General features: G+C 41.6%; 1 protein-coding gene across 2 annotated transcripts; it reads right to left on the bottom strand.

Annotated features, from left to right (window-relative positions):
• Positions 1-2,874: 2,874 nt before the first annotated feature.
• brap (BRCA1 associated protein) lies at positions 2,875-18,086 on the bottom strand. Of its 2 annotated transcripts, XM_072372011.1 has the most exons (14): positions 18,029-18,058; positions 17,713-17,811; positions 17,308-17,469; positions 16,663-16,861; positions 15,729-15,918; positions 14,345-14,458; positions 13,783-13,931; positions 13,429-13,504; positions 13,200-13,338; positions 11,866-11,975; positions 11,704-11,793; positions 11,510-11,613; positions 10,869-11,008; positions 2,875-3,362 (listed from the first exon to the last, which is right to left on the bottom strand). In XM_072372011.1, exons 2-14 carry the CDS (start codon positions 17,789-17,791, stop codon positions 3,133-3,135), a joined length of 1,782 nt encoding a protein of 593 aa, XP_072228112.1. In that variant the 5' UTR covers positions 17,792-17,811; positions 18,029-18,058; the 3' UTR covers positions 2,875-3,132. The 2 variants fall into 2 exon arrangements, with proteins under 2 accessions (XP_072228112.1, XP_072228111.1); XM_072372010.1 differs by having other exon boundaries at positions 17,713-18,086.
• Positions 18,087-18,240: the final 154 nt, after the last annotated feature.

Genomic DNA, 18,240 nt, shown 5'->3' with positions numbered 1-18,240 from the left:
TCCATTCAGACATTGTCAAATTTAGAAGGAAACTATAAAAGTGTGGCTTTTAAAGTTTTAAAGTTTGAGTTTGTGGCTGAAAACGACTGCGAATTAATTATTTTCGTTGCAGAAGTCACAATCGTGAATTTAAAGCATGAAAACTGCAACGATGCTGCAGTTTAATTTGAGCTTGACGACTGATGTGCGTCTCTCCTGCAGATCCGGAACTCATCCGTTTGAACTTTTACACCTCATAGGATGACGAGGGAACATTTCATTCAATGCTGGGACCATTTTTGTGCCAACGAACGATGAAAATGTGACTTTTATGGCATAAAGAATACATAATGTACAGAGTTTTCTTGTAAAGACTTTCAGTGTTTATTGGGGTGAGTTGCATGAACAACATCCTGTTTAACTGTTGTTCGGGGTTTAGCAGCACAGAGATGGTGGTGGGGTGGGTGGGGGTGGGGAGGCAACCAACTCTTTAAAAGGTTAAAGAAACTGTTGTTCTTTGGCACATTAAAATCTTTTATTTCCTTCTAAGACCTCTCATGCAGAATAAAAACATGTTACATGGAAAGTATTTTTTTAGATCAACTGGTAAAATGATTGTGTGAGCAAATTAATTTAAATCAAGAGAAAAACAGCAACTTTTACATTTTTGTTTTTACTCTAAGGCCTCTATGGTCGACCCAAAGCTTTGAAATGAACTTTCTGCAAGACTGAACGTAGTAAAAGTGTCTAACAAGCAACACTTGTTGTTCTGTTAAACTCGCTCTGCTGTCAGTGCTTTGTATACATGACACGCTCACACAGCCTTAGAGCTGTTTTGTAAAAAAAAAATCTTGCAAGAATTACTGTACTGTGCAAAAGTCTTGATCCACCTTTTCTTTATGGCTGTATATTTCCAGGAAAACATGAAATATGAGCAGTGATTTACAGAAACATGGTCAAATATAAATATAAATACAGAATATGAGGTAAAAACAGAGTTTGTACATTTCTAATGAGCTTTAAAGGGAATACTCGGTCTGAGCTCCTTTATTCTTCAACACAGCCTGAACCCTCTGAGACAAGCTTTCTGACATTTCTTTAAGTAGTCTTCAGGAATAGGCTGTTCTCCAGGCTTCTTGAAGGACATCCCAAAGCTCTTCTTTGGATGTTGGCTGCCTTTTGTTCTGTTCTGTCAGATGATCCCACACTGCTTCAATAATGTTGAGGTCCGGGCTCTGGGGAGGATTCATCCCTCCATAAGACCTGTTGCCACTGATTTTCAGTCCACTTCTTGTATCATTTGGCATAGCTCAGCCTTTTCTCCCAGTTTCCCTTCCTTAAGAATGGCTTCTTGACAGCCACCCTTCCATGGAGACCATTTCTGATGAGGCTTGGGCCAACAGTAGATGGATCAGCTGAAGGTCCAGATGCATCTCTCAGGTCCTGTGTCAGGTCTTTGCTGGAGTTTTTCCTATTTCTTAAGGACATCACTTTCAGATACTGTTCATCTGCTGTAGATAGTTTTTTAGGCCTGACACTTCTTCTTTTGTCCTCCACTTGTCCAGTTTCCTCAAATGTTTTAAGGACACACTGCACACCATGCTGAGATATGCCAAGTTTTCAGCTAATAGCTCTTTGGGAATCACCTTGTTGCTGCAAAAATCCTATTTTCTGTCTGTAAAACTGTGTTATCTTTGGTGTTTTTCATAGATGCAACTAAAGAAATGGGAACAAATTATGCGTCTTTGTGACAGGCTGCAAGTGTTTTTGTTTTGTTTTTATGCATTTGGCAGACGCTTTTATCCAAAGCGACTTACAGGTTACTTACTGATTAAACAGACAATTGTTTAACTACAACTTTTGTAGATTGGTCCAATATTAAATTAAATCAGCTCATCATGATTTCATAAAGCCGGACGTCATAAAATCTAAAGTCACGAATAGATTAATTTACCCCAATTATGCAGCACATGTTCACATCTAAGAAGATTTAACAATAAAATCTTTGGATTTACTCAAGGAAGGCCAATGTGCTTTGGTGTTTATCACCAGGGACATGGAAGAAGAACAGATGCATCTGCACTTCATGGAGCTCCTGAAAAGGTTTGATTTTGATTTTCGAGTCGTTTCCAGGAACAGCCTCTGTGTCAGACTTTAAAACAGAGCTCTGTGGTGAGCAGATCCATCATTGCTTTGTCCATGCAGCCCATTCGGTTGATCTTTGGATGTAGATGTCTTCGCTTTGGTCTCATCAGGGAAACAGAGCAACTTAGAGGTGGAAAGTAACAACTTATATGAAAGCTTTGAATAAAAAAAGATGAATGGAAATGGTTGTTTTAATCATAATTTGTGTGTAAATGAAAACTAAAGAAACACTGTGCTGTAAAATGTACAATAATGAAGTGAAAATAAGTGTCTGTGGCACGAGACTCACAGGTCTGTCTTTTTTTTTTTATTTTTTAACTTAAATCTCTTACTCAAGAAAAACGAGTAGATAAACACCTTCTGTAAATCAAATCATAGTTTCATCTCTTCAAGTTCAACGAGCAGCTCCATCATCCTCACATCATCCCTCTGAGGTGGTTGGAAACCACTATCCTAGTTGGTGGAAAACATGGAAAATACGTCTCCTGCTCTCACCCCTAACTCTGGACTGCAGAGAGAAGACGAAACATTTAACCCCAGATGAGTGTTTGTCCTCCATCGTCTGCGCCAGCCTGAGGAGTGTTGATTCACTGAAAACTGGCAGCGTTTTATTTCATGGACAAAACAAAAAGTCTGAGCCTCAAAATGATAACAGAAAACACGACTTTCCTTCACTCATCTACCAGCTTTGCAGCTCTCGCCGGTAAAAGAAAAACTGACATTTTAAAGAAATAAAGATATAAAACAGGCTTTGATAATAACTTCTATTACATGGTATTACACTGGGCACATGTGAGCATATGTTTGATCAAATAAATACAATTAATGGCCAAAATAGACACTCTTCATATACAGAAAAAGCTGAATATATTTACATTGAACTGATTTCTTTGATAACTGAATATTCCTGCCAGACGCTCCACATTTTAAGGTACGCAAAGTCTGTTTTTTTTTTTTCCTGCTTGTGTCCAAGCTGACAGGCAGCGATCGCTTCAAGCTGAGCTCCTCCTACTTCCTCTTCCTGCCCCGACCTCTCCGGCCCCGGCCGGCGGAGGGAGCCGCTCCTGCTGAGCCCAGAGCGTCGTCGGACGGGCTGGCTGGGATGTTGATGTGCCCATCCTGGATTTCACTGCGAGCCTCGGAGGACAGCTGTTCGATCTTCTGCTGCGTCTCAAGATAAAACATCACGTCTCTCAGCTGCTCCTGCAGCTCCGTTATAATCACATCTTTACGCTCGCCTACAGAGAAAAACGCAAAACAGCAAAAAAAAAAAAAGGCTCATGAGACTTAAAAGCTTCTCTCAGGACAACACAGGACATATTACACAGTGTCATTATTTACTGAACTTAAATTCAGCCAAAACACAGAAGCAGTGTGTGAAAAACTAAGTGAACCCCATGATCCCACACCTTTAGCAGCAGTAAGTTGAAGTAATGGTTTTCTGTGTGAAGCTATCAGTCTCTCACATGACTGTGGAGGGATTCTGGCCCACTCTTCTTTCCAGCGTTGCTTCAGCTCTTTGAGGTTTGCAGCATTGGTTTTTGCACAGCTCTCTTAAGGTCCCACCACAGCATTTCAGTCAGGTTGAGGTCTGGACTTTGACTGGACCATTGCAACACCTTGATTCTTTTCTTTTTCAGACATTCTGTTGTAAATTTGCGGCTGTGTTTGGGATCATTGTCCTGTTGATGAGCCAGTTTCAGCCCAGCTTTAGGTGGGGGACAGATGGCCTCACATTTGACTCTAGAATACTTTGGTATCCAGAGGAGTTCATGGTGGACTCAATGACTGCAAGGTGTCCAGGTCCTGTGGCTGCAGAACAAGTCCAAATCATCAGCCCTCCACCACTGTGCTTGACAGTTGAGATGAGGTGTTTGCTGTGTTCGGTTTCCTCCAAACGTGCTGCTGTGCATTATGAGCAAACATCTCCACTTTGGTCTGTCCAAAGGACATTGTTCCAGAAGCCTTGTGGTTTGTTCAGATGCAGCTTTGCAAACCTAAGCTGTGCTGCCATGTTCTTTTTAGAGAGAAGAGGCTTTCTGCTGCAAAACTTCCAAAGAAGACATACTTGTTCAGTCTTTTTCTAATTGTGCTGTCATGAACTTTAACCTTTAACATGCTAACTGAGGCCTGTAGAGTCTGAGATGTAGCTCTTGGCTTTTTCACCTTGCTGGGACGTCCACTCCTGGGAGGACTGACAGCTGTCTTGAATGTTTCCACTTGTGAATAATCTTTCTCTCTGTAGAATGATGGACTCCAGATAGTTTGGAAATGGCCTTATAACCCTTCTCAGATTGATGGGCAGCAACAGCTGCTTCTCTAAGATCATTGCTGATGTCTTTCCTCCTTGGCATCGTGTTAACACACACCTGAATGCTCCAGACCAGCAAACTGACTGAACTTCTGCTTCTATAGAGGTGCTCACACTTACTGATGATCAATTAATTGGTGCATTGATCAGCGGCAGCTGGCTGCTACTTACCCTCTTAACTCCTGTGGAAGCAGTAATGGTTCACTTAGTTTTTCACACACTGCTCCTATGTTTAGTCTGTTCACAGTGTAATATGTGTTGTTTCCTAATTTTAAGTCCTGGTCTGACTTGGATGATTTTTTATTTTTCCTGATACATAAAATAATCTCAACATTAGATTTCAATTAAATATACGTTGATCTTAGTTATAAGTGTGAACCTTTTCCCGTTAACTCCTCTCATCGCCCGACCCTTCTTAAAACCTGACAGCTGAAAGAGGGAGCATAAAAGATCAAAGGAAGTGTAACAACTGTGTCACGGCAGTTGCATTTTAAACCACAAATATGTCACCACCTTAACGCAACCCTGCTGAAAGCTGGCTTGTCATCACATTGTTACATCACTGGGTTTTATGCAACAGCTGCCACTCTGCACAACAATCCTGAATATGTGTAGTGTGTTCATATCAGAGCAGAGAAAGGGATTCATACTGGTCTGTTTTAACAGCTGTCACAGAGGTGCTGTTACTCTACCCGAAGGCCTTCAGCAGGGACATAAAACACCACACACTTCTAGTTTACGATCATAAAATGATTGAAAGATCATTTTACATGACTCCACATGTGTTGGACCTCAGGTGGCTGCCCTGTCTTTTCACCTTAAAATAAGTTTCCACTGGGAGGAAAGTGACAATCAAGAGAAAAACAGTTTAAAGTTAAGTGAGTCATGAGTCTCTGTGATCCTTTGGGTTTCATGGATAGATGACTTGTTGATGAACTCATAATATCAATAAAATCATAATGAATCATACTGAAAAGGACAATAATTAGCTTAATTATTTGACTTGTATTGAACTTTGTGCTTTGGTATGACTTTTGTTGTGAATTGAAACCGAGCTGAACATGTTATTTTTTTCTCCTCATGGGAATATTCTGCTTGTTTTTACTATTTTGATGTAATTAGGAGACTTCTCGTCACCTAAGGAGGACGTTCTGCCTCCCGAGGCTCCAGGGAAGGCGATTAAAAAACATTTTTAAGTTTATAAGCACTTATTTTAACACCCAGCAGCAGTAACGGAGTCCCAGATCATGCCGTGTCTTAGGTCTACACCATCTTAAGGAGGAAATATCCATTTCTGTAGCTGCTACATTTGACATAAGAAACTATCAGTTTAAACTATCAGTGCTCTTCTAGGTGTCTCAGGTGGCCGCATATCTCCTTTGTGGAGCACTTATCGATGCTGTTGTCTTTTAAAAACTGACTCAATTGGGGGAAAGGAGTGAAGTTTGCCTTTGAAAGGCTTTCTCTCCAGTATGCGAGTTTCCGCCTGAATCCATCAATACGATCACTCATCTGCACAATATTTTTGTTTTTCCCCTGCATGCTTGTGTTAAGTTCATTTAGTTTTCCAAAGATGTCTGTTACATATGGAAGAAGGCACGTTTTCTGCTGGTCACACAAGTCGACAAAATCCACATCCATATAAAACGCCAACAGTTCGTTTCTCAGCTTGAAAAAACGCTCTTGACATATAACTGGAGTTCTGAAGGAGATATTTTACCTCCAATAATCAGTTCAGGTAGGGAGGAAGTAGTTTTGAGTTTTGTTTGGGCTGCGGTTTGTAGCGCTGAGGATTTTTGATTTTTCAAGCATTTTAACTTTACGCTTTACAGCAGGAGTAATTGATTCAAACTCTGCTGTTTGTGCCAGCTTCAATTATCTGCTAAGAAACGCCACAGAGAGCAGGCTGTGGTGGTGACACCGGCTCAAAGAGTAACACTGAGAAATGGCTGTGATCATGAGATCAGTTCTACGGCACAAACAGAAATAGTCTTTTAGTTCCTTACATATACATGTAAAAAGCCCAGGGGCCTCATGTACGCACAAAAAAGTGGCGTACGCACTTTTTCACGTCAACGATCAGACGTATCAAGAGCGAAATGACCGTGGAAATGTGCGGTGCCTCACACCAACTTCAGGGCTGGCGTACATACTTTTCCACAGCTGCAACACGTAGAGGGGATGTTGGGAAACAGTTTTAATAAAGAAATGTGAACACAATTTGTCCTCAGAATGAGTGATGTGCACATTTGAGACACATTAACACTAATGAACAATTAACACACCCACATGTCTGCAGTTATATTAATGCATACCATTAAGAACAAGCGGTACAGAAAGACTTTGCAAATGGTGCAATTTGAGAGAACGTATGTTCAGACACAGAGAGGATTTGCTGGCACAACTGGTTCATCAGTCGTTTTGAGAGCAATCCTCCTGGAACTGTGTGTAGAGCTGCGGCCAGCGTAACAGCGAGGAGCCATGCGCTGCTTGGGCCACAGGTGATGACCACACTCGGGTTCCAAGCAACTGGGGCATTCCAGAGGGAGCTGGCCAAGCGATTGGGACTGTGCCAGTCGACCCTGAGCCGAGACATGCCAGCCGAGTGGGACGTGATTATCCGCATCTTAGCAGGTATATCAAATTCCCACAATGCAGTTGAACGTGCCAACATCAAATCGCAATTTGAAGCTGGAGCCGGTTTTCCTAATGTAATCGGAGCCATCGACTGCACGCATTGCTATAAAAGTGCCATCACATGATGAATTAGTATATGTCAACAGGAAACATTTTCATTTGATCACTGTACAGATCCTATGTGATGTGCAAATGCAATTAACCAACATTGCAGTGAGGTGGCCTGGTTCAACGTGCGATTCATACATTCTGAGTAACAGCATCATTGGGAACAGACTACAAGCTGGTACTGTGCACGATGGGTGGCTTCTTGGTAAGTAATTATATTTGTGTAATTGTCCTAATATTATTCCTTGTGAGCACATTGAGCATGTGTGCCACCAATTTCTATCCCGTCTTCACAGCATCATAGTTGGTGGTTAAAGTTAGTAACTTGCTGTTTTTTGCTGGTTAAACTACAGCTTAAGATCTTTCTAGCAACCCCTGATCGTCTCTGTGTGCAAATGTTAATAACCCCGAGCGTAAAGTGTGAACCGTCTTAATCAGCATCATCTTTTCCCAGCGCACATCTGCACTTAGGTTACTGTATGAACATGTTTGCTGTGAGTTACACAAAAACAGATATTTATCTTGGGGTTCCTGTGATAAGCAGCCACGCTCGAAATGAGGAAACAAGCAGCAAACACTGAAATGTTCTGCAATACAAAAATAGATCCTGCCCAAACTCTCTCCATTTGTATAAGCCGGTTCACACCAACAAATGTCTTTACAGAACAAAGGGAAGTGCTGTTGATGTTTGATACATGTTAAACATGAAGGGGCTGATGAACAGCAGTCAGATTTAAAGTGGGAGTAACAAGCCGGGGGGGGGGGGGGGGGGGGGGGGGGGTGGCAGTTTGCTACAGCTGGCAGATGGAAACAATGTTTACAGCAGTTTGCTTCCATCATGAATTCCAAGGTTCATATCGTCAGCTTTGTTTCATAAGTATTCGCCATCCAAGCCAGAACATTTTATGTGTTTACATCAAACACAGCTTCTGTGTTGGGGCGTTCTCAGTGTGACGTGCAGCACTGAGTCAGGCAGGAGATAACAGTTGAGGTCAAGACTGGCTGGAGGAGCTGGCAACATCTTCTGTTGGCATAAAGCCAAGAAAAGCTTTGAAACAAGCAGAGGCTTCTCCTATACTGCAGAACTAAGCTGCAGAGTTGGGTTTCAATCACTTAAAACAAAAAGGGAACATTTTTAACAGAATAGAACTCCTAAATAAGTAACTTTTAATAAAAATTAGATTAGTTTTGTTGTTCAATCGATACCTGGACAAGGAATTCTTTTCTTCCTCAACTTTTACTCAAAACTCCACAACAAAGATCATCTCTTTTTAGGTCAGAGTGAAATGTCTTTCAGATTCAAATGAAAATGTCCATGAATCCTGTCATGATTCATGCAGCCCCATCATTTAAATCTGATGTTATCCATGTTTTCATGCTAACATGTTAAATACGATGGAAAACACGCCAAAAGTGTGTCAAAGATGATGATGCTATAAAACAGCAGCTCCAGAGTGGTGTTGTGCATTTGGATGCAGCATGAATGCCTTTATGTTTTTTTTTTTTTTTTTAGCTTTAAGCTCTCTAAAAAGAGAGTTTAAACGTATGTATTGAAGGTGAGTTCTATCCTCAGGTGTCACTGCAGCACCAACATAATAACCGTGTCAGCATTAGCATTTAGCTTTGAACCGTAAGTGAGGCTGCAGCAGGTCTGGCCCGGAATAAAGAAGGACAAGTGAACCTCAGCAAAGACAAACTCACAGGTATAACATCAGGAAACACGTGACCGAGCAGTTAAGTATTTAAAGATGAGAACAGGAGATTTCTGAGCTGTGTGAAAGGTTGCTCAGCTGACATCTAAAGAATGACCTTTGTCAACATTATCTTTACAGAGCCCAGAAAAAGAGACATCAAAAGTTTACTCACACAGCGTTGATTTAGCCTGAGTCACCAAACCAAGAGAGTCAGAAAAATGCCCGTGTATTTATAACATCCTAGATAGAACACAAGCACGTATTCATGGATGCTAAACAAATGCTAGCAGTAAAACTGCGAATAAGCAGATTTGAGGACAAACTGAACTTTTCTCACAATCGTGAATCTCTCTCATTAAAATAAGTGAGAAGGCGCAAAGTGTTCATGTCAGAGTTGACGTGAACTTTTGTTTGAACAGTCCTCACCCTCAAAGAGAGAGGCAGAAGGATAAATACAGGCTTGTCTACAGTGTAGACCTGAAGTTTCCTTTCAAACCTCTAACCTGAAATGTCTGTTGCCTCCAGGCAAAGTAGTGATGAAGGTCCACCTGTGTGGAACAACACCATTACAGACTGTTCAGACATCTCCTGCTAACCTTATAATGACTTTAAAAGGTGAAGGAACTTTCTTTTTGTGTTTTTCTTTGCCCACCTGCAGGCTCAGCTCCGTCTGTTTGTTTATGATTTGCATGTTTCACTGAAAAGAGGAAGTAGTCCCAGACTGCAGTAAATGGTAACAACAACCTCTATAGCTTCAGGATCAAATTACTTGCACATTTCCATATTGTGAGCATCTGACAGCCGGTCAATCTGCACTTTCCTGCTCCACTGCTCTTCTTTAGTTTTGTCCTGTTTCCCTGGATTCTTCAGTCGAACTACCGAATGTACAAACTATAAGTCACACTTTTTAGAGTTTGGTTGGTCCTGCGACTTATAAATCAAAATATATATAATTCAACATGTTTTTAAATGTTAATTCATATTGACTGACATGAACCAAGGAGTGAACATTGCTATCGACAGTCGCGAGAGGACGCTCTGGGTTTGTGACAACTATATGCTGCTTAACTTTTAACTTAAAGACAACTGAGAACACAAACAAAAAAAAATTCCTATTCTGCAGATTACAAACTGCAGGTAGTAAAAGATGCCGCTGAAAACAGTAATCCAGCAGAAGAAAGAACGTTTGGAGTGAGTGAGAAACTTGTGAGGTGAAAAGCAGAGGTTGATCTGACTGCAATGAAGAAAACAAAGAAAGCTAACCGGGGGCTGAAAGTGAGCTGGCCAGAGCTGGAGGGAGGAGTCTACAGGTGGGTGCTTGAACCACGTCCTGCCGGGAGAGGCTCGCCAACGGTGCAGTTACACCTCTGCTGCTACTTGCCAAGGAGATGAATATAAATAACTTTGCAGACGGGCCTTCTTGGTGTTACCGCTTCATGCAACGCAACCGCCTCTCTATCAGAGCACGGACACCGGAGTGTCAGGATTGGTCTTGGATTTTGTGAAATAAGTTTCCAAAATATGCGACTCCTACTCCGGAAAATACGGTAAGTTTGTTTCAGGAGCGGTGTGTCACACAAAGATCAACTTGTAAATGAGTAGCTGCTTGATGCTATGACAAAGACGAGCAGTCCAATGACACGTCGAGCTGTAACCGTGCGGTTTGAGAGTGGAAGCTCCATTCTTTAGCATCACTGCTTCATCATTCAGACTCTGTATCACCAGCACTGAAGCATCAACAATGAGCAGGGAGCATTAAATCAATGACTGACACAGTATCATAAATACAGACTCTTTTTTTGTTCTGATTCAGAGTTATTTCACTTGTTCTGCAACGTCCTTTGAACTTCTTTCTTTATGAAATGACTTCCGTTTTTAAGCCCTTTATCCAGCTCACTGAGTGATGTCGATGGGTTTCACAACTATGACCCAATGTCGACTTTCAAAACAATTCAAAGAGTTTAGTTTATATGGTAGGTTGAGGCATGACTAACCGGTCTCCTTGGCCTTGCGTTCCTCCTCTGCCAGCTGCGCCTGCAGCTGCGCCTGATTGGCTCGCAGACAGCGGTTCATCTCCTGCTCCTCCTTCAGCTCCTGGCTCAGTTTCACCACTCGACCGTTCAGCTGAGTGCACCTGAACATTCAATTTCAAATGTCATCTCAAGGCACTTAAATAATATAGTCCAAATACAGCCCGGCTGCGAGTTAACCCCCAAAGAGATTTTGATTTGACGCAGCTTGCAAATTTGTGCGGTTAATGGTGTGAACTAACATGCGCCTCAGAGGTGATTCACCACACAAAATCTCCTGAAAACGTTGGATCGCTTGGGGCATGAAAAGGAACCTGCCTATTACAGCTAGCTTGTTAACTAAAAGCTAAATGTTCAGTAGTTGTTATGAGTTTGAATATCCAAGCATTTTCAGAGAAATCTCCCCTAATTCTTTACATTTCCTGGATAAAATTCTTGGGCACTCTGGGAAACCGCTGAGTTGCTTGTTGTTTGAGTGTCTGCCCCCACTAATCACTGCATTCCTCTTTGTGACTATATTGGCAGAATTAGCTATTTAGCCTTTAACTCTAGTTTATATTTCACAGAAAAAAAAAAAAAAGCCCACAATGTGAAGCAAAACCTACTTTTTCTCCATGTTCTGCTTGTCTTTGGTTATGTCTCCGAAGCGCTGCTCCAGGTTATCACAGCGCTCCAGCGTTTCCTTAAATTTAGCCTTCATGTTGTTGATCTGAAAGATGCACGTAAAGACAACAAAGCAGAAATGAGCTGGAAATCAGCCAGCGAACACAAAGCTAGCGTCGTGTTTGCTCATCAGTACCTCCTCAGCAGTCTCCTTCTCCAGGTGAACAATCTTATTCTCCCAGTAAATCCTCTGAGACTCCAGCTGACTCGTCAGCAGGTACGAGTACTGCAGGCAGGAAGAGTTCGTTAAAACCTTTTCATGTTTTGGAAAGAAAGCAACAAGACAAAAAACACCTACCTCTAGCTGAAGTGCATCGATTTTCTCAGCTTGGCAGGTGTCTCCTTCACATTCAAACTGCACCATCTTCCCGTCTGTCTTACTGGCCACGAGCCGATGCACATAGTTATCTGAGTTACACGAGACAGATGTGGCGATTACAAAAAGATTCCTGACATTGCATTCACCATGCTGGAGGTCTATAAAGAGGTCAAAGATTTGCTTCTTCCAGCTGGAAAAAAAATGTACAGACAGATTTATGCCTTTATAACCTGATAATGTTGGAATTTTGACAGTAGGCTTAACAGCACAAGTCAAGACAACATGAAAATGCTGTTTCAGCCTCAGGGAAATAAACAAGGCTTTCTTCAGAAAAATAAATTAAAGCAGCTTCCAGTCCTTATTTCTTTCTGTTTCCTTCCAAGCAGCCAGATTTTCCTGTTATCTTTTAAACTGGTCTTGAGCAATAGTTCTCCAGGCTTTTCAGAAGGTCTTTCTGCTTTTTCACTCATTATCAGTCCAGTCTTTGTATCTTTTTTCTAAGCCACTTTTTGTTCCCATTTCTTTAGTTGCATCGATGAAAAACACCAAAGATAACACAGTTTGACAGACAGAAATACAGCTGAAAACTTGGCATATCTCAGCATGGTGTGCAGTGTGTCCTGAAAACATTTGAGGAAACTGGACAAGTGGAGGACAAAAGAAGAAGTGTCAGGCCTAAAAAACTGTCTACAGCAGATGAACAGTATCTGAAAGTGATGTCCTTAAGAAAGAGGAAAACATCCAGCAAAGACCTGACACAGGACCTGAGAGATGCATCTGGACCTTCAGCTGATCCATCTACTGTTGGCCCAAGCCTCATCAGAAATGATCTCCATGGAAGGGTGGCTGTCAAGAAGCCATTCTTAAGGAGGTGAAAATCAGTGGCAAAAGGTCTTATGGAGGGATGAATCCTCCCCAGAGCCCGGACCTCAACATTATTGAAGCAGTGTGGGATCATCTGACAGAACAGAATAAAAGGCAGCCAACATCCAAAGAAGAGCTTTGGGATGTCCTTCAAGAAGCCTGGAGAACTATTCCTGAAGACTACTTAAAGAAATGACAGAAAGCTTGTCTCAGAGGGTTCAGGCTGTGTTGGAGAATAAAGGAGCTCAGATTCACTTTAAAGCTCATTAGAAATTCTCTTTCTGCCTCATATACTGTATTTACATTTATGTTTGACCATGTTTTAATAAATCGCTCTATACCCCTATTTCTCAATTTCTCAATGAAGAAATGAGAGTTGGCTCAAGACTAACTCAACTGTGCGTTCTTGCTCGTCACCTAAACACACACCGCTCGCCCAAGTGTTTTACCTCCAGCGTAATCCCAGACTCTGTGATTCGTGAGCTGCATGGCGTAAGTATGCTGCGTTTCCTCAAAGTGCTTATAAGCATGCCGGCTGACGTAGCGACCACAACCGATGTGCCCGCAGATCAAACAAATCCACAGATTCTACAGCAAATGACAAGTTAAAAAAAAAAAGCTTCAATTAATGGCAACAAAGAAGAGTTAAGATGTGCCAATGAGGGCGTTGTTATTTACCTCCTGCACGCCGCACTCAAAGCACTTGTTCTCTTCCACTGGCTCTGGTGTCTGACAGTATCTACACACCGGACACCTAAAAACACAGAACATATTCAACTGAGGTCAGAAAGGTGAGCAGTGGGCCTTTGTGACACAGAAGAATGCACGGAAAGAACAAAAACAACCAGCATGTGACATGAAGCTGGAGAAATATCCAGAAGACTTAAAAACAGGTGGCACCATGTGATGCTCAACGACTGACAGAGCGAAAGACGGTTAAACGTGTCAAAAATCATGCTACCGATGAGTAATAAATGCTTTAAAAGCCCACGAGTGAACACAGAAGACACAGGGTGTGTGTGTACAACTCACGAGGCATCTTCCCACCGCTGAAGACACTGACTGTGAAAGCTGTGGTTGCACAGAGTGGTGAGGATGCCGTTAACAGACTCATCCATCCTCTCCAGGCACACAGTGCACTTTGGCAGCTCCGTCAGCTCCATCACCGGCAGACTGGCTCCCTGAAAAGGGGACATGGAAGGGGAGGAAGGAGAGGAAACAGTCAAATGGGAGGAAACTAAAGACAAAGACAGGAAACTGTGCACGATTTAGGGTCAAAGGTTGTACGTTTTCAATCCAAAACTAATTCTGTCCAACTGCTTTCACTCATTTCAGTATTTGTTCTCACTGGAGCTGATTATAAAAACCAAAACTACAAATAAATTTAATTTACTCTGAAATAAAGCCAAAATAAAAGGTTGAAAATCAACAAGCAACAATGGAGACCACAGACATTTAAGTTTCAATTATAATGCAAACACATATTTTTAGGTGTTTAACAACACGTTCAGCAGTGATTCTGGGGGAGATCATGGGAGTTATGTCAAAAGAAAGTGTTCCTGCAGGCTGGAAACCAAAGAACGGGTATATTTACCTCCTCAGATCTTATAACTTCTGCTCGCTCAACATAAACCAGTTGGCACACTGCTTCCTCGATGGAGTTGAACTGGCGTCCGTTACAGGCCGTGTAAAAACTGTCTGCATCCGCCTAAAAAGAAAAGCAGTGAACAGTTAAATCAAACTGTTCCCATCTCATTCTGTCGAACCACGGTCGACTTAACAAGCTGCGAAGATTCCACCAACAGCTGCAGGAAAATATTTCATTTTTGGAACAATGCATGTGAAATCTTTTTAATAATTCACAGGGTGAATTCAAGTGGCTTGTAAATGTAACCTTCTACCAGCTTACAACACAAATTGCATGAGTTTTTGCCAAAATCCCATCCAGACACATGCTAACATATTTTAGAAATACTCTGTTTTCCCAAACGAAATGTAAGAACAAGCCAGAAATAAACCCTCTAAACAGGGTGTGGACGAACATCTGATCTGGACCTCTGCTGTGGCCTTCTGAAACAAAGCAGGTCAGGAGAGAACATGGTGGAACACAGGCAGACGTGTCATCCTTCAAAAAGTTAAAACTACACTTTAATCAAATGCTGATTGGTTGAAATTCTTCTGGAATCATCATCAAAAACCATAAACAGCAAAGACACACAGGTGACGACTTAAATCCACTCCATCACCAAGCAAATGTAGATCCACTTTGAGTAAATATGAGGAACAATCTTTTGGAAAAGACACAAGTCAGACTGCCTCTAAGTGGCAGTAAACACAATAACATGTACAGATACATTAATGAGGCACCAATGAAGAGCAAAAGGAGATCTATGTTCAGCCCTTGAGTTGTAAGCGCCCCGTCAGACCCAAACTCAGATGAGGAGTGCGTTTTGGACTGAAAATGGCCAGGAACAGTTTTACACAGCACCATTCATGAGCTTGTAATCAGCCGTGGCTGAGAACAGGTTCGGGTCATTGAGAGTTAAAGTGTTTTCCACTTAAGTTTCTGACACGCTGAACTTTTGAAAGAGAGGTCAAATGTCTTCAAAAACCAAGAAAAGCAATTCAGTTGGCTTCAAAGTAAACACTTACGATGATGATGACCAACTTAAGCTTCCCCGATATATGTTAGAATCAGTTATTTAGTGGAAAAGCACTTACATTTCCCCTTTCGAGAGAGAAAACATATCTATGGACAAACTATGTACTGTAGTATTATCACCCAGGTCATTTAGGGGACAGAAGCATAAGAAAAACACTTAAAAATGTGATCCATGTACTATAAAAACTAAAATGTGGCTAAACGAACACCAAATTGACAACTGTCTTTCCTCCATGATGTGTTGTATAAAAACAACCGAATAACCTTTAAGTATTTTTTGTAGAGGGAAAAACAAATAACAATGTAGATAAATTACCTGGGAACAGAATTTAATCAGAACCATGTACTGGTTAGGCGTGGAGTCCCGTATGATCTTCATATGCTCCATGACCTCATTAAATGGCGCCAGGAGCTTCATGAGGTCATGGCTGGTCATGGTCGCTGGGACCGTCAGGATGCACACCATCGCGCTGCGCCTCACATCTTCAGTCAAAGACGTCATTTTGCTTAAATCAGAGAAAACAGACATCTATAAACACAGAGCTGACTCCGATATTTCCCTGAATGCACTGAAATAACAGCTGGAGCCGCTTAATTTGACACATCTAATTACATCTGAGTGATTAAAAGTTTTCTGTGGCAGAATGAGACTCCCGAAAGTGATGCAGACCCGCTGTTCTGTTACGAGCCGTTGGGATCCGAAATGAAAAGTGAGATGAGCTCTCCTTCTTTTTTACATTTTAAAGCAGAGGATGTGCGAGCACATCCGCACCACTGAAGGGCAAGTGAGTGGCCAATAATAAGCTGAGGCTGCTTGTTGTGGAGAACTTGTTGAGTCGCTTGTTCTATTTGTTTTGAAATACTTTTCTCCCGTTTATGTAGGTCCCTGTATTTGATTTCTGTTTTCTTTTGTTACAGTTTTTGTAACAAAAAATGTCATGCTCATCCTGACGTTGAATCTACCCTTTTGTTTAATAACCCCAAGGTCAGGAAAAACAATAAGCAAAACTCTCCACAGCTTTTTGGAACAGAATCAATCACAGATGTGCCACATTCATTTCTCAGACTCACACCATAACATTTTCTCTCTCTTATACAGTAATATTCACACTGTGGAGTCCAGCAGCACAGGAACACTGACAGTTTGAGGTGGACGACACACCATAGAGCTCAATAAAACTTATTTTGATTAGCTTGTACCAAGTAACACTTACAAAAGGCTCATCACATCTCCAACAAGTGTGACTCACTTGGTCTTGTAAAGATGCATGATCCCATGTACGATCTCCACTGAGGGGTTACCGCTGAAGAAGGAAATCTGATCTGGGAGCTGTTTGGAGGGGGAGTCTGGAGCAGTTCCTGTCGCAGTGCTGTTGTCCTGTGAAGCTCCTGTTCCCTCCTGACTGTCTGGGTCTGTCTGAGCATCCTGAAGCTGCTCGTCTCCTCCTCCTTCATCAGGACATATTGGGAGCAACAAGAGACGCTCACATGTTATCGTGAAAATGTTCAGAGTGGCAGCGGCTCTGAGGACATGACAACTTAACTCCAGAGGATGACAAAGTGTGGCTTGATCTAAACAAAACATACAACCCTGGCAAACATGATGGCATCACCACATTTGGAGGATGCTCATTCAGCTTTTTTTATCTGGTTAAAAAAAAAAAAAAAAAAAAAAATACATGACATAAAAATTCTTCAATTCATTGCTAAACATCATGATCCGTAACTGCTGTATCAGAAAGAACCTCATGTGAGATAGTAACTAGTGTTTTTGGAAGGTTCATGATTACAGAAATCTTTCCTTTGCTTAATCTGAAAATAGAGAACGTAATAATTACCGGGGGTTGTATCATGATCAGGTTTTCAACTCCAGGGGACAACAAATAAGGCTTTACCTGGACTGGGTTCAAAGGTCTCTATAACCATGTCCCCCATGGCTCTGCTGCCAATATGCTGGTGCAGGACAGCAGCTCTCTCCAGGTCGGTTTTTCCACTCAGAGTGTGTTTGGCTGAACCCAAAGCTTTCTCCTGCAGCTCCTCCTCTGACATGCCTTCAACTGCAGATCAGTTTCAGAGAGCTATAATCAACCATCTCAACCACAGGATTTCAATTAGACAGTTTAAACACTAGGAAAACATGCATTATTGTTCACTCAACATTTCTGAATTTAAAAAATGTCAGTTTGTGAAACAATAAACGGGCCTACCAGGAGACAAATATGTCATCACTGTTCCTGCTGGTTAGCTGTTAGCTACCAGACAAATTTTAAAGATAAGCTTTTGAGAACATAACTACTCACCTGCGGAGTACTGGAAACCTTGTGGTGAAGGAGACTGGTCGGCTATTTCCAGACGGATGACGACCAGCGACACACTCATGTGTTAAGGAGAACGTGCCACTTTTTGAAAAAACAAAACAAACCGCAGACAGCTGCGCCAGCTAAAACTAGCTACACGAAGCTAGCTGGATGAATAAAGAGCCGTTTAACTTGCGTCAAAAAATACTAAAGTCGGAGAATTTCCTTTCAGTTCACTTGCACATGTTCGTAATGATAGTTGTCTTCAACGCCTATATACACAAATATTATCTTTTTATGCCAATATAAGGTACCTCACTGCATTTTAGCTACTTCATGTAATAGATAAGAGATTGAGCTGTTTCTTCTTCTACGGCTGACGAAGCTCAGTTTACAGCTTTACTGCCTCCCAGTGGTGATCTGACAGAATTCCTTTGGAAAAAAACTGCATGTTGAAGGTTTGGGTCAAAATAAATAATGAAAGAGTCCTTTCTTACATATTTCCATAAATTAAAATGATATTTTGTCATA

Source organism: Leuresthes tenuis, unplaced genomic scaffold, assembly GCF_036924035.1.
Source record: "Leuresthes tenuis unplaced genomic scaffold, fLeuTen1.0.hap1 SCAF_19, whole genome shotgun sequence".
In the NCBI taxonomy this organism is placed as follows: Eukaryota; Metazoa; Chordata; class Actinopteri; order Atheriniformes; family Atherinopsidae; genus Leuresthes; species Leuresthes tenuis.
Note: the sequence above shows the minus strand (reverse complement) of the source record. Positions and strands in the feature narration are given on the sequence as shown.

What these genes read in the sequence shown, in the direction of transcription:
- brap (XM_072372010.1), bottom strand. Translation starts at nt 17,791, where the DNA reads ATGAGTGTGTCGCTGGTCGTCATCCGTCTGGAAATAGCCGACCAGTCT. An exon ending in AGGTTTCCAGTACTCCGCAG is followed by an intron (nt 17,470 to 17,712) that starts GTGAGTAGTTAT and finishes ACTGATCTGCAG; the next exon opens with TTGAAGGCATGTCAGAGGAG. An exon ending in GACCTTTGAACCCAGTCCAG is followed by an intron (nt 16,862 to 17,307) that starts GTAAAGCCTTAT and finishes GTCCTGATGAAG; the next exon opens with GAGGAGGAGACGAGCAGCTT.